The sequence below is a fragment of the Triturus cristatus genome, chromosome 12 (genome assembly GCF_964204655.1).
Source record: "Triturus cristatus chromosome 12, aTriCri1.1, whole genome shotgun sequence".
Classification (NCBI taxonomy): Eukaryota; Metazoa; Chordata; class Amphibia; order Caudata; family Salamandridae; genus Triturus; species Triturus cristatus.
The window spans coordinates 831,628,022-831,644,244 of record NC_140595.1 but is presented as its reverse complement, the minus strand read 5'-3'; the positions used below and the strand labels follow the sequence as shown (position 1 = coordinate 831,644,244).

General features: G+C 50.9%; 1 protein-coding gene across 1 annotated transcript in view; it reads right to left on the bottom strand.

The window, feature by feature from the left end:
* The window catches only part of ZMYND15 (zinc finger MYND-type containing 15), a 146,131-nt gene that overhangs the window by 73,915 nt on the left and 55,993 nt on the right, over positions 1–16,223 (bottom strand). Inside the window, exon 9 of the mRNA XM_085639782.1 lies at positions 5,199–5,300. Coding sequence (XP_085495908.1) covers positions 5,199–5,300 — 102 coding nt within the window. The remainder of the gene's footprint in view (positions 1–5,198; positions 5,301–16,223) is intronic.

The window sequence follows — 16,223 nt, the reverse complement described above, 5'->3', positions numbered from 1 at the left end:
AATATTTCTCTGGAACCCCATGGGCTCTTAAAGAGACCTCATAGGCCGCTAGCCACTTGGCGATGTCATCTCCCGCACTATAGCTGGCTACTATGTCTTTTGGCAGATAGGGTTTGGGTTCCCTGGTGATTTCTCTCTCTTCGCTGCCACCATTAGGAACAGTGTGTGCCCCGACCCGTAGGATCTGGAGATCTATCTCCCTGAGCCTCAACTCGTGAGCCATCCTCCGTTCCTCCTTTTCTTTCTCCAGCTTCGCCAACTCCCATGTGAGCTGTCTCTTCTCCCTCCGGTCAGTTAATTCTGCTTCTGATAAGCCGCCACTAGAGACACTGCTGCCCTTCCTTGAAAGTGTTCCGGGCCCCGCTAATAGGTTCCCCACCTCAGGTTGGTACAAACCAGCCCCCTCGCTGACAGTCTCTCCATCCCTGTCCTCCTTCTCAACCTTACTTTCTCGTCGTGCCTCCCCCCAAGCCCTCAAGCTGGTCTGGAGCTCACTCTTCTTTGCACCTTGGGGACAAAACACCCCCTCTCACTGACAAAACTCTCTGAGTTGGGCCACAGTGTAAGTTTCCACATCCTCCAACACAAACTCCATTTTGCCCACTCAGGATAGAAGACAGTTGCTTACAGAAGCTATGCAGGGGGGTACCTTTTGTAATACCTCCTCCTACCACCTGAAGTAAATTTGGAAAAAACAAAACTCAAAATTAGGAAGTCCGCTTGAAGAAAACTCCCGGTGTAGGCCTATGGACTACCCAAAGTTATTGTCGAGTAGACGCAAGCACAGCTCTATCCCACCACTGAACACCAATTTTATGTTGGAAACCGGGCAACCGGGTTAGCAGTCACCAGGTTCCCAGCACAGTGGTAGCTTGGCTCGAGCGGTTGGGGGTCAGGCACCGTGTTAAGCGTACGTCACACCCTCACAATAACCATGCGTTCATCCGTTCCAAAAACGACACTACACCGTAAAAATTATGGAAGACAAGATGAAAATATATATGTCTTTATCTTATTTTCTCTTAGTTGCAGGCTTCACATCATACATACAATACACTAGGATTTTCCTTCAAAAGAGCAGGTCAAATAAACATTGCTACTTCGGAATCTCAACACATAGGTTCAGGTCATCATTAAGCAAAGAATAAATAGATGTGCAATAAATATAGACGGCAAATAAATACAGTCAGACAATAAATACAGTGCAAGAATAAATTAGTGGAAGACAATAAATAAAGCACCTTCAATAATTAAGGTAAAGCAATCAATGACAATTACAGATCAGATCACTTTCATGAGGTCATTTGGTCTTACTTTGCCCATACACAGCTTGTGGTCATTTGGTTGGCATGGGGGTGTCCCACCTAGATTGGTCAAGGCTGGGGCTTAAGCTGAGGCAGAACAAGGGTAACCTAATGATCTGGCCCTCCAAACTACACAGCCCCTCACAGATGTCACTGCACCAGTCTCAGTTCACCCCTGGCACTCCCAGGCTGGTTCTAACACCCCTCTAGCCCCTAGAATGGTCTTTTAGGGCTCCACAGGGCCTTAGACGCCCCCTCTACCACTTACTGTCCCTTCCTCGATGATCGGCTCCGCTCGGCGCCGTGTCGACGCCGTGAGGCGGCTCCGGATCGATGTCGCTGGGCGGCCTCGACTCGATGTCGCTGGGTGGTCTCGACTCGATGTCGCGGGGCGGCCTCGACTCGACGTCGCTGGGCGGTCTTGACTCGATGTCGCCTTCCGGCGTCGCAGGGACACGGTCTCCCCGCTTCCGGGTGTCTCCGGAGTGCGATCTCCACTCCCGACCTCCGACGCGCTTCCCCTCAGTTTCCGGCGACTCCGGTGGGCGGACTTCACTCCCCCGTCGACGCCTCACCTCGACCTCAGGTTACTCCCTACTCGACCTCCGGCGCCTCTCCACGACTTCCGTCGGCGCCCTCACTCGACCTCCGGTGACTCCCTACTCGACCTCCGGTGCCTCTCCACGACCTCCGTCGGCGCCCTCACTCGACCTCCGGTGACTCTCTACTCGACCTCCGGTGCCTCTCCACGACCTCCGTCGGCGCCCTCACTCGACCTCTGACGGCTCCGGGTACGACGTCTGCTTTCTGTCAGAGCCGCTTCTCTACCTCAGGCCCCAGGTCTCCAGGCTTCTCGACGTCAGGACTTCAGGAGGACACTGCTGAACAGGTCAGGAGCTTGCTGTTCTTCCTCTTTAAGGCCTGTTCCAAATGTTCAGATCCTTAAGATGGTTCTTCTGGTCTTGGTCCCACACAGGGCTTTAGGCTGGGCTTGGTCAGTAGGGACTAGCATTAAGGGTGGGTTTCTGGACCCCACTCCAAGCACTGGTTTCCACCCCTGCTGCCTTACTCCGACCTCCTTCTATCTCTGTCCTCTCTCCTCTCCAGTCAGATGCCAACTGCCTCTCTAAGATGGCCTCCCAACATTCTAAAACTGCCTCCCACTATCCCAGGATTCTAGAATGTTCCAGAAGGTTCTAGAAACCTCCAGTGAGTTCTGGTTATGTCACAGGTGACAATGGGTGGCCACCATTTTGTGTCTCAGGCCCTCAGACAGAAGTCCCAGGGGTAGGGAAAATGGCTCCCTGACCCTGCATCAACACTAACAAGTCTGGTGGTTCCCAAAAAGGAAAAAATTTGAGGCAGAAGTGGGACAAAATAAATAATGATGAGGAGGGACCACCCAAAGGGCTGACAGGTCTAACACAGGGCAACCCTTGGGGTGTAACTTAGACGCCCAGTGACGATCGGCGGGAGGTGCCATTTTGAAGTCAGGCGCGTTTCAGAAGGGACACTCGAGGAATAAAAAAGCGTGTAGCTGGTGCGCTTGTGCCCAGAGCAGCTTCCATCCTTGTACAGTTGTGTCTGCTGGTTTTATTTTGCGGCTATCCCCATCTAGGGCTATCGAGGCTCATTCAATATCCTACTCTCCTTTTTGATGAGAGATGGCCCTTCCACGTGTCTCAAAAGAAAATTCTCATAGAAATGGAATAAGGCAAAGCAGCACAAGTCACTGCCTTGCGTTACTCTGAATCATGAGGCGTTCCATGGGCGTTGCGTTGGGTGTTCCCACGCAACACCCATGGATTTTGGTGCATTTCCAGATATACAAGGACTTGTAAACCTGGGAATGCATCAAAAGCCTGCGCCTCCCCAGGAAAGGCATAACAAGGAGAAATATCTTTATTGCTCCTCTTTTTTCCTCTTTCTATGTGTTCTGCATTCTGCATTCTGCAGCACACAGAGAAGGAGGAAAATGCCTCCATTTATTGTTTTTATGCGCAAAGACAATAATTCCTACAATGTAGACACCCTTGCACTACTTCATTGGCGCTAGGCAGCCAGTTGTGCGCCAGTGCAAAGGAAAGGCCAGGGATGTGTTGCATTGTTGCAAATATGACGCATCCCTGTACTTTCCTTATGGCACAGCGCCGCACAGGAAGCTGACTTGCGGAGCTGCGTTGCGTCAGTTTGTTGTAAATATGCCCCCAAGAATTTACCTCAAACTTGAGAATCCCCACACCAAGCTGTTTTTACAAAACGTGTAGTCTTCTGTTCTTATGCTGACATTGAAGGTTTTGCCAAAGGACATTAAATAAATCTATACAGATGAGTACATTTAAGGATCGGATTTCTTGAGCAGTGCAGGTAGCTGAACTATACTGACCCACTGTGTACATTTTTGCAATCCCCTTCATTTTCGTCCCGGGGCTTCAGATCCTCTGGACCACCATTCAACTACCTTCATGCATACGTGTCTTCTGCCTACAGACTACTCAAGATGACTGGACAGCTGTACACCTGAAGTGTGCCCTCACTCCTGATGGATGAAGAAACCTTTCGCTTGCAGATGGGGTACAAGGTCTTGTCCCTCCCCTTTTGAGAAGAGCCCTCAGGTTCTGTCATGGTGCTCTCTCACAATGGAAGGAATATAAAATGGCTGACGATTGGTGGGCCCTTTGGATTTTTCTGAAGGAGTCTTTTTTAAGGGCTACCAAAATGAAAACTGTCATGTTAATTAAAATCCCAAGCATTTGGTGAGTGCCCCCAAAATTAGTGAATAGATCAGTTCAGCTTGTGAGCTTCTGGAAAATTGCAGCCCTGGATATGTCAGTCGAAGATTCCAACCATGGAGAACAATTGGGCTCCATCGTTGAATCCTGCAGAGAGTCACATGCTCAATATTCCATGGTGTAGGGCAAACATCACAGAAATATGCGAGTCTAACGAAGACTGCAGTACTGGCGAACCTTTGTTGGATCCTACATAGATTCACATGCTCAATATTCCACGATGTAGTGCAAAAGTCAATGAAGTATGTAAGTCTATTGAAGATTGCATTGCTGGAGAACCTTGGTTGGATCCTACATAGATTCACATGCTCAATGTCCCATGATATGGGGCAAAAGTCAATGAATCATGCAAGTCAGCTGTAGATTGCAGTGCTGGAGTACCTTTGTTGGATCCTACATAGATTCACATCCTCAATATTCTGTGATGCAAAAGTCAATGAAGTATGTAAGTCTACTGAAGATTGCATTGCTGGAGAACCTTTGTTGGATCCTACATAGATTCACATGCTCAATATTCCCCTATGTAGTGCAAAACTCAATGAAGTATGTAAGTCTATTGAAGATTGCATTGCTGGAGAACCTCTGTTGGATCCTACATAGATTCACATGCTCAATGTCCCATGATATGGGGCAAAAGTCAATGAAGCATGCAAGTCAGCTGTAGATTGCAGTGCTGGAGAACCTTTGTTGGATCCTTCATAGATTCACATGCTCAATATTCCATGATGTAGGGCAAAAGTCAATGAAGCATGCAAGTCAGGTGTAGATTTCAGTGCTGGAGAACCTTTTTTGGATCCTACATAGATTCACATGCTCATTATTCCACAGTGTGCGTAAAAGTCAATGAATCATGTAAGTCTATTGAAGATTGCAGTGCTGAAGAAACATTGTTGGATTCAATGAAAGTCTGCATGTTCATTATTCCACCGAAAAAGTGAGGGAAGTGTGCAGGTCTATGGATGATTCCAGTACTGGTGAACCAGCAGTGACGGTGCTGATGTCCAGCTCCAACACATGCTGGGACACAACATTACTGCGTGCCCACAGTACTGCTCCCTATTCTCCCACCTACATCGCCTTGCCCTGGTTCTGTGGTTCATACCTTTCTTTGTAAGACGAAGTGTTCCTCATCGACCTCTTGGGGCAGGGCATCACCAACAAAGTGCAGCTCCAGGGCCACGTGTGGCAACAAGATGGACAGCTCCTGTGAGGGAGGAACTGGGGTTAGTAATTGGACACTTTGAGGAAGGGCAACTTGCACACTGACTGGCGGAATTATGCTTCAGTCGCTACCATCGAAACCAAGCAACTGAGCAGTTCTCTACCATTCCCTACCCCTCTGATCCCACAGAGATCTCTGCCACCTGCCCTCACCCGGGCTTGGCCAAGACATCTCACTACTGGCTAAAATGTACACACACACACACACACACGCACACACACACACACTCTTCTATTCTTGCACTGAGACCCCCACACAGCCCTTCCAGTGCACCTCTATTCTGTCCTTCAACACTCTGCTATTTCAGAACCCCACACGCTGCTCTTCTATGACACCTCAATCTTGACCTGCCGCGATAGATCCTGCTATTCCAGGACTGGACCCATAAACAGCTCTGCCAGTGGACTTCAACCCTGACTTGGAGTACACCTACTATTTGAGTACTGGGCCCACACACTACTCTTCCTCTGTGCCTCAATCCTGCTATTGCACTGCTGTACTCTTGTACGGCTCCGCCAGAGTACCTCGATGTTAACCAGAGTACACTCAGCTATTCCAGTACAGGTCTCCAGTACAGGTGTGCGAGGGCTGTAGGCCTCCTTCTATTACAGAACCAAGCTCTTCTCGCGAGAGAATGAATGAAGAATCATGCTGCTGTGAGTACTGAGCAGTCTACTCTCTGCCCAGCAAATCAAGAGACAGCAAGTGTCAGGACCTTGCCATGAGGTAAAGGACATGATGAGTTCAATAGACCCTGCAGACCCCTGTGTGGAGTTAGACCTCTGGATGGTTTCTCAAATGTTTAGGCACCTAACAGGAGAGGAAACTAAAAGCAGCTTCACACTAACTGCATCTGAATCGAGGCCTTCTTAGAACACCTTGAGCCCAAGGCCCGAAACATCTCCTCTCAAAGCGCCAAGACTCGAACACCAGGAATGCAGCACAATACCTGAAATACTTTCAGACTGGAAAGGGCATTCGTCAAAACTCCCTGGGACCCAGGACTGGAAGGGCCCCTCATATCTGAAACACCGTACAACCAGGAAAGGCTCCTCATATAGGAAACATTTAAAGCTCCTCTTGAAATAGAAAAGATTCAGGACAAGAAGGGCTCATCTCACCCAGACCAGGATGTTAACCCAGGTCAGGAGGTGCTCCACATACTCAAAACTAGGGGGGTGCAAAATTTGCTTTAGCGTAATTATTCCTTGTACCCAGAACATCATCTAAACGCAGGGCATCAAATGCTCATCATACTCAGAACGCCATGAGACCCGAAAGGGCTTCTTTGTACCCAGAGCACCTTCTAAACGCAGAGCATCAAGGACTCACTACACAGAACATGCTCAGACTCTGGGGGTGGGGGGGGGTGTTTAGGCTTCTCAAACAGAGAACATGCTTAGACTTTGGGGGAGGGGGGTTCAGGCTTCTTATACACAGAGAAGGCTCAAAACCTGGGGGGGGGGTGGTTCAAGTTTCTCATACACAGAATAAGCTCAGGCTCTGGGGAGGGTGCGAGGGTCCTCATACTCAGAACACTGGTGCCGCAAGGACAGGGGCGTTCCTCGACTGGATCCACCCGTCCTCACCAGCTGAACCCAAAGAATCAGACTCCTGCCTTTCCTCTCCGAACTCACAGAGATCAACTGCGGGTACTGTAGGAGAGTAGGTTCTGCTTCTTATAGTTACCCCCACTTTTTGCTGATGTTTCACTGTTTTTCGACTTAGTCAGACTGGGATCCTGCTATCCAGGACCCCAGTCTATCTGATTTCCACTCTAAATTGATTACCTGTACCTTAGTTCCGCTCCAGATTGGATTCTGGGGTACCCTTTTGAGTCCCCAGTATATGGTAGACTATATACCCAGGGGCATAGGTACCCCAGAGGCCTACCAGGGGCTGCAGCATGTATTGTGCCACCCCTGGTAAGCCACCCAAAATGACACCACAGGTCTGCTACAGCAGCCTGTGTAAGGTGGTGTATGCACCCCTTACTGAGATATAGGTTTCCTATATCTCTCCATATCACTGCACATGTAAACCTATCAGTCGCCCCTATGGCAGGCCTTAACAATCCTGAAGGCAGGGTGCTGGGTTTTGTGTGATAGGGTGCAACTGCTTGAGCAGAGCCCCTCTGCAGCCTTCGGAACCTTTATTCTGGGGTTGTTTGTGATGCAGCCAACCATATACTCTTAAGTGCATTATAACTTCACGGTAAATGCTAACTTTAAAACGGCTGCATGGAAACATGTTGTGTTTGGTGTCAAACACCTTGGAATCATACCTCCACACCAATAACTGGTGTGGGAGGTATGATTCCACCCTACTAGAGGGAAAAATATGGCACCACCGGTATACCCGGTACCAGCCTAACAGAACCCTGGCATCACAAAATGGATGCTGCCAGCCACAGACACGAGTCTGCCCTCCTGCTGCTGGACGAAACTCTGGCAGGGGAGGCTGGACAATAGATTTCTTGTCACAGGGAGGTGTGACCACCTCTCAGACAGGCTTAGTGTATTGGGGCTGGGTGGGTGCACTCCAAGAGTGCTTTGAAGTCTGCACCGGGGGCACATTTGGTGTCCCTGTGCATAGTCCAGCTCAAACCGGTTGCAGGGGCTGCCAGCTCCTGCTCTGGCGTGAAACTGGACAAAGGATATGGGTGTAGCCACCCCTCGGTCCTGACTCTCCCATAGGTGGGTCTCCAGAGTTTGTCCCACCCCTTCCTTGGGTATAAAGTAGGAACCCCTGACTACAGAACTTTAGATTTACCTGGACGAAACTCTGCTACAGAATCCTAGAACTTCAACTATCTACACGACGTTGGATGACCGAAGAATCTCCCTTGGAGTAAATGAGTTACTCCCCTGCAAGGCAGGCACCAAAGACGCATCTGTCCGGTTTGCATCTCCGAAGCGCCTGAGGACTCCGAAGAATATTGTAACACAGGAGGTGGGTTCCCGTGGTCTCTGAGGTGGATCTGTGCACTCAGCAACTCTGAGGCCTGTATCCCTTGTGGACCGTGCAACCTGAACCCCAGAACACCGCGAACATTTGCAGAAGCATCAGCTTTAAGGGCGACCTCTGAGGCTGAGCTTTGGGTTACTTGTAGCCCTGACCCCGAGCAGCAATTCCATCGAAGATTGCTGGCCTACACTCCACAAGTGTTCCATGAGCTGGCCCTTTGTGTTTGCTCTCGCGGTCCCTTTGCGATAACTGGTCTGTCGACCTGTGGATCCCCAAGAAGGCGTATTTAACTTTAATTGGGCTTCCCTGGTTGCTCCAGACGTGCCCTGACTCTCCATCGCTTGGGGAGTCTCAAGGACCTTGCTGGTCCACACCGAAGCACCTTTTCTCTGACCGCGTGGGTTGCAGTTGCCAAGGCTTGTTGGTGTTCCATCCGAACACTGACCACCCAGCACTTGACATCCTTCGTGGGACAGCTCTCATCTGGATCCTGGTCGACATCTCCTGGTCCCCGTGGCTGCAGAGTCAAGCTTCACCTCTTCACACCTGAAGCACCCAACATCGGTGGGCATTCGTCTATCGTGCCCCTGGTCACTGGCAAGTGACCCAGACTCTGTCCCCTCTGCTTTCAGGTTCTTCACAGCTCTGACTTTGCAGCACATCGCCATTGAAAATGATGACGATTCCTGACACCATTTGACACCTATGCACCCGGCTTCCCTGGGTGAGGTAACACGAGTACTCCGGTGCTCCCGTGGGTGCTGGCCCTAGAACCCTCTAAGTCTGAAAGTGTTTGCTCAAAGTCCTCTCCTAAGTGTCCTTAATCTTTATAATTCCAACCGGGACTTTCCCATAGAATTGTACGGAGCTCGCGGCTGTGTTCTCACACTGCACACGTCCCCCGTGGGTCCCCTGTGTCACTACCTTGGGTGGTTCCTTGGGATCCGAGCGAATCTACGTGCTCTAGGCACTGTGTCTAGTCAAGTCGTGGTTGTTATACCACTTTCTTAATATATGGTTTGGTCTTCCCCTGGGGTCCACTGTGTATTGTGCTATTTACTATTGTTTTAGTGTAATATTGTGTGCCTTGCTCTCTCATCACATAAAGTGGTTAGTACAGAGTGTTTAGTGATAAATACATATATTTTATATATATACCTTGTGTGGTTCTCCTTTCATTTGATCATTCAAGAGGTTATAATCTGGTAAAGAACAAGTTACTTACCTTCGGTAACGCTTTTTCTGGTGGATACAGTATCTGCCTGTGGATTCCTCACCTTGTGAATATCCCCTGTGCCAGCATTCCACGGAATTTTTCTTCCCCAGCACTCCACGTCGACGTGGACGACGTCATAATACATCGGCTCCGCTCGCGACTCCGTATGACGTCACCGGAGCCATAAGAGGCCCACGTCGGCGTGATGACGTCAGTTCCACCCATTTTTTCCCTGCCTTCGAGGCGAACAGGTGAACCAACGACAAGCTCAAAGTATACACAGTATACAGTATACCAACACATATACACAGTATACAAAGGAAAGGAATGCTAAATAAACAAGCATTTCCAACAAATGTACAACCATTTCAAACAAGACCTATTTCATGGTATACAAAGGTGGACAACGGGGAGGCGGGTGGGCCAGTGAGGAATCCACAGGCAGATACTGTATCCACCAGAAAAAGCGTTACCGAAGGTAAGTAACTTGTTCTTCTGATGGATACATCTGCCAGTGGATTCCTCACCTTGTGAATAGATTCCCACAGCAGTCCCCACTCCCAGAGGAGGGTGTCCACCTTCCTATACCAAAAAGTCTTGCAACACAGAGCGCGCGAAGTGGCCCTCCCTCCTCATCTCAGAGTCCAAGCAATAATGCTTTGCGAAAGTATGGAGGGAGGCCCAAGTCGCAGCTTTACAAATATCTGCCACAGGAACACCCCGGGCCAAAGCAGATGTAGATGACTTCGCTCTAGTCGAATGAGCTCTAATGCCCTCAGGAGGGGTCTTACCAGCCAGGGCGTAGCAGATCTTAATGGCAAGGATGATCCATCTCGATAGCGTGCGCTTGTGCACCGCTCTACCCTTCGAATGACCAACGTAGCCAATGAAGAGTTGATCATCTAGACGAAAGTCTTTAGTCCTGTCCAGATAAAAACTCACAGCCCTCTTCGGATCCAGGCGATGGAGTCTTTCCTCCTCTTTGGAAGTATGAGGAGGTGGATAAAAAACAGGGAGAGTAATAGACTGCCCCAAATGGAACGGAGTAACAACTTTTGGCAGGAAAGCAGCCCTGGTCCTAAGAACCATCCTTTCAGCATTGAATGTAAGAAAAGGGGGTTTAGAACTAAGAGCTTGGAGCTCACTCACCCTCCTTGCCGAGGTTATGGCTACAAGAAAGACCACCTTAAAGGACAACAGCCTCAAAGGACAGCTATGTAGAGGCTCAAATGGGGACCCCATCAGAAAGGTTAAAACAAGATTAAGGTCCCACTGTGGCATTACAAAAGGAGTGGGAGGAAACATGTTTGTAAGGCCCTTGATAAACCTCAGAACAACCGGAGATTTAAACAGTGACGGTTGATCCGGAAGGCAAAGAAAAGCCGATAAGGCCGAAAGATAGCCCTTGACCGGGGCCACAGCACAGCCCTGCAGAGCCAAGGAAAGAGCAAACTGGAGCACATTAGAAAGATGGGCCTTTAAAGGGTCTACGGACCTCTCTCCACACCGTTTTACAAATTTAGACCACCTGTAGGAGTAAATGGACTTGATGGAGTGTCGCCTGGCCGATAAAATAACGTCCACCACATCAGATGGGAGAGAGAAAGAAATCAGGTTGCCCTGTTCAATCTCCAGGCATGAAGGTGTAAGTTCTGGAGGTGGGGGTGTAGAACCTGCCCCTCCGACTGCGAGAGGAGGTCTGCCCTCAGAGGGAGACGGAGCGGAGGGCACGAGGAGAGGTGGAGGAGATCTGTATACCACACCCTTCTTGGCCAATCCGGGGCGACCAATACGACTTGGGCCCGGTCTTGGCGAATCTTCCTCAGAACCCGAGGAATCAAAGGTATGGGAGGAAACGCGTAAAAGAGTTGTGAGCCCCAACTCAACTGAAACGCGTCCCCCAACGCCCCCTGCATCGGAAACTGGAGACTGCAGAATGACGGGCAGTGCGCGTTCTCGCGGGTGGCAAACAGGTCCACCCGAGGTGTCCCCCACGTCCGAAAGACGTGACGAACCACCTCCGGATGGAGCCTTCACTCGTGGTCGGCGGAGAACTGCCGACTGAGACTGTCCGCACGTACGTTCAACCGGCCAGATGATTTGCCATCAGACAAATCTGATGGTCCTGAGCCCAGAACCATAGATGCAGAGCCTCTCTGCATAGACAATGCGACCCCACTCCTCCCTGCTTGTTGACATACCACATCGCGGTAGTGTTGTCCGTCAGGACTTGAACCGACTGACCGCAAAGGGAAGAGCGGAAGGCCTTGAGCGCCAAACGTATTGCCCGTAACTCCAGAAGGTTGATGTGAAGCAACCTTTCCTCTGGAGACCAAAGACCCTTGATCTCCAGATCCCCCAGATGAGCACCCCACCCTAAGGTGGATGCATCCATTATCACCGTGGCCACCGATGGAGGTAGATGGAAGGGCTTTCCTTGGGACAGATTGCCCTCCACGCTCCACCAAGATAGATCCGCTGCAGCTTCTCTGGAGATCTTGATCGACTCCCTGAGATCCCCGTTGTGCTGATACCACTGCTTGCGGAGGCACCACTGGAGCGCCCTCATGTGCCAGCGTGCATGGTTGACCAACAGAATGCAGGAAGCGAACAGACCGAGCAGGCGAAGGACCTTCAGAACTGGAACAACTGCTCCATTGTGGAATAAAGGGACCATCTCCTGAATGGCGAGAATTCTTTGAGGAGGAGGAAATGCTCGACACACAGTAGTGTCCAGTACCGGCCCTATAAACAGGTTGCGTTGAGAGGGCACCAGGTGAGATTTGGGCACATTGATCGAAAAACCCAAGTCGAATAACAGCTGAGATGTTACCTGCAGATGATGCTGCACCATCTCTGGGGAACCTGCCTTCAGAAGCCAGTCGTCCAGGTAGGGGAAAACCGGAATCCCCGACCTCCTGAGATGAGCAGCCACCACTGCCATCACCTTTGTGAAGACTCGAGGTGCGGTAGTAAGACCAAACGGGAGGACCGCAAACTGGTAATGTTGCGACCCAACCGTAAAACGGAGATACTTCCTGTGCGACTTCAGGATTGGGACACGGAAGTACGCGTCCTGCAAGTCGAGCGACACCATCCAGTCTCCTTGCTGCAACGCTTGAAGAACCTGCGCAAGGGTCAGCATCTTGAATTTCTCCTGTTTCAGATAAAAGTTCAAGATTCTGAGGTCCAGGATTGGACGTAATCTGCCATCCTTTTTGGGAATCAGGAAATACCGGGAGTAGCATCCCTGACCCTTTTCCTGCTCTGGAACCACCTCTATTGCACCCTTTTGAAGCAAGGCTAGAACCTCTTTCTGAAGGAGAAGCAGATGGTCCTCTGAGCAGTAACCTTGGCAAGGAGGGTAAGGGGGAGGAAACTCCCGAAAGGGAAGGACGTACCCAGTCTCTACGAGGTTCAAAACCCAAATGTCTGTCGTAACAGATTTCCAACCCCGTAGAAAGTAGGACACCCGACCCCCGACCCCCCACAGGTCTTACATGATCCGGGATGGGGGATCTAGGGCTGCTTCCCTGAGGCCTCATTGGGAGCAGAGGAGGAGGAAGAAGAGGGGTTGCGTCCAGAACCTCTCCGACCCCTTTGTCTCCCTCTATAGGATTTATAGAGGGGATTCTGCTGATGCTGCTGTTGCTGCTGAGGCTGTCGGTAGGAGCGAAAAGATGACCTTCCAAAGCCTCTAATTTCCTAAAAACAGAACCCTTTGCAGACCCAAAGACTTTGCTGTTAATCTGCTGTCTTTAAATCTTTGTAGAGCAGAATCTGCCTTTTCACCAAACAACTTCTGCCCATCAAATGGCAAATCCACTAATGTGGCTTGAACATCCGCTGAGAATCCCGACGAACGGAGCCATGCCTGCCTCCTTGCAGCTATGGACGAGCCCATAATCCTTGCCACCGAATCCGCCGTATCCAATCCCGACTGGATCACCTGTCTGGCAGCGGCCTGAATGTCTGTAACCACCTCCAAGAAGGACGCCTTATCGCCCTCCGGCAGCTTAGGGGCCAAAGTCTTCATTGAGTCCATCAATGCGTGCACGTAACGCCCCAGCAAGCACGTGGCATTGGAAGACTTTAATGCCATACTCCCCGAAGAGAAAGTCTTTTTAGCAGCCTGGTCCACCTTCTTAGACTCCCTATCTGCGGGAGACTGAGGGAAAGCCCCCGAAGCATGCTTCGAGCAGGATGCCTGTACAACAAGGCTCTCTGGAGACGGGTGTATAGATAGAAAATCCGGATCCCCAGGGGCCACCCTATACCTTCTCGCCACCTGTCTGGAAACCGCCGGAGAAGAAAGTGGTTTCCGCCATACCTCCAAAACAGGCTCCAAGATGGCCTCATTAAAGGGCAGTAAAGGCTCTGAAGTGGAAGCAGGAGAGTGCAGAACCTCTGTCAACAAGTTCGATTTATATTCTGCTGAGGGCAACTGTAAATCTAACAGCTCTGCAGCCTTTTTGATAACAGTATGGTAGGGAGCCAGTTCTTGTGGTGGAGAGGATCTTGCCGATGTGTGTTCCCATTCTGGGGTGGTGTCTAGGCCACTAGCCTCTTGTATGCCCTCAAAATCATCAGAGGATGTGTCCACCTCACCTTCCTCCACCTCTTCTCTGTACCTTCCTTCTTCCAACACCCTTTGGGCCTCCCTTCTCGATCGAATCCGGGAGGCCGGCGTCGACGACGTCGTACACGGCGTCGGTGGAGCCAGAGGTGTTGGAGTCGGCGGCACCATAGACGGCGGCAGCGGCGCCGTACGCGGCGCCGATGGAAGGCTCTGAAGCAGGCCGATCCATCCGAAGTCGTGACAGATCCCCAGACGGTGCCGGAAACTGCCACGAAGGCGCCATCGGCAGAAAGGGCATGAAGGGGGCCTGAGCATAATGCTGCGGCACCCCCAACGTATAAGCCATGGGACCCACGGGACCAGTTGGTGCTCCGGATGGGAAGGCCGCCCTATTAAAAATACCATACATGCCATTTAAAAACTGAGTAGAATCAGTACCTGGAGCAGGAAACTGAGGATAAGGCACTGAACCTGCATCCCTCTGCGGAGTATTTGGCTGCGGCGCCGTAGTGTCCTCCACCGGAGCCATAGATTCTTCAAGCGCCGGAGTCGGTTCTTCCTCCCGTTCCTGATCCGAAACATGCGACTCCACCCGATCCGGAGACGACGCCGGAGATGGCGCCGGGGACTGCGCCGGGGACTGCGCTGGTGAACGCTCTGGAGCCCACTTCGGAGACGGAGAACCTCCCGGAGTCTTAGAGGGAGAAGGAGAAGGTGAAATGTCCTTACTCCGATGAAGCCGAGGTGAAGTCGACCTCGACTTCCTGCTCTTCGAGGACCGGCGTCGTGAAGAGTGTTTTCTTTTCTTATGATGTCTCCTTGACTTCGACGACCTCGAAGTCGACGACGACGCCCTCGATTTCTCTTTCTTTCTCCCTCTCTTCTCCTTACCGATCTTCGCCATAAACAGCTTGGCCTTTCTTTCCTTTAATGCTTTAGGATTCATCCTCCTACAGCATGCACAGTCTTCGACATCGTGGTCCGACGAAAGGCACCACAAACAGTCCTCATGTGGATCTGTAATGGACATATGTCCGCCAAATTCCCTACAGGGCTTAAAGCCCGACTTCCTCGTCGAAAACATCGCAGAATTTTGCAACAGAAACACCTTACAACTACAGAGTAGCAGGAGTACTGGAAAAAACCGTTGCGCGTCGACGGCGCGGTAAAAAGGGAACTGACGTCATCACGCCGACGTGGGCCTCTTATGGCTCCGGTGACGTCATACGGAGTTGCGAGCTGAGCCGATGTATTATGACGTTGCCCACGTCGACGTGGAGTGCTGGGGAAGAAAAATTCCGTGGAATGCTGGCGCAGGGGATATTCACAAGGTGAGGAATCCACTGGCAGATGTATCCATCAGAAACAAGCTGCTTTACCTTCCTTCGAGACTTAGCCTGAAGGCTGCTTTTAGGATAGCTTTCAATAAAGGTTGTCTTAAACCTAATCATCAATAAGGGTTGATTGGACTGATACAAGGTGCCCACTATAACTAATAGAGAGCATATACCAGGCCAACTTCTCACAAGTACCCCAAGGATCATCGCTCAGCCCCATGCTCTTCAACATCTACGTAGCCCCCCCTCACCACCATCATCAGACAGTATGGACTCAGCATAGTATCCTACGCCGCTGATACCCAGCTCATTCTCTCCCTCATGGAGGATCCTCACACCACCAGACTCAGCTTCCAGGACGGAATGAAAGACGTCGCATCCTGGATGAGCAGCAGCTGTCAGAAGCTCAACTCGGAGAAGACAGAAGTCCTTGTCCTCGGACCCACCGCCTCAGCATGGGGACAACACCTGGTGGCCTGCCGCCCTCGGCAACCACCCCACTCCCACGGACCACGCCCAGAACCTCGCCATCATAGTCAACTCCTCCCTCACCATGACCCGACAGATCAACGCCGTCTCCTCCACCTGCTTCAACACCCTCTGCATCCTTCACAAGACCTTCAAGTGGATCCCCCCCCCCGAATCCAGAAAGACTGTCACCCACGCACTCATAACAAGCAGACTAGACTACGGAAACACCCTCTATGCCATAATCAACAAAACCCTGCTCCCCAAACTCCAGACCATACAGAACACCGAGGCCAGACTTGTCCTCGGCATCCCACGAAACGAACACATCACCCAGC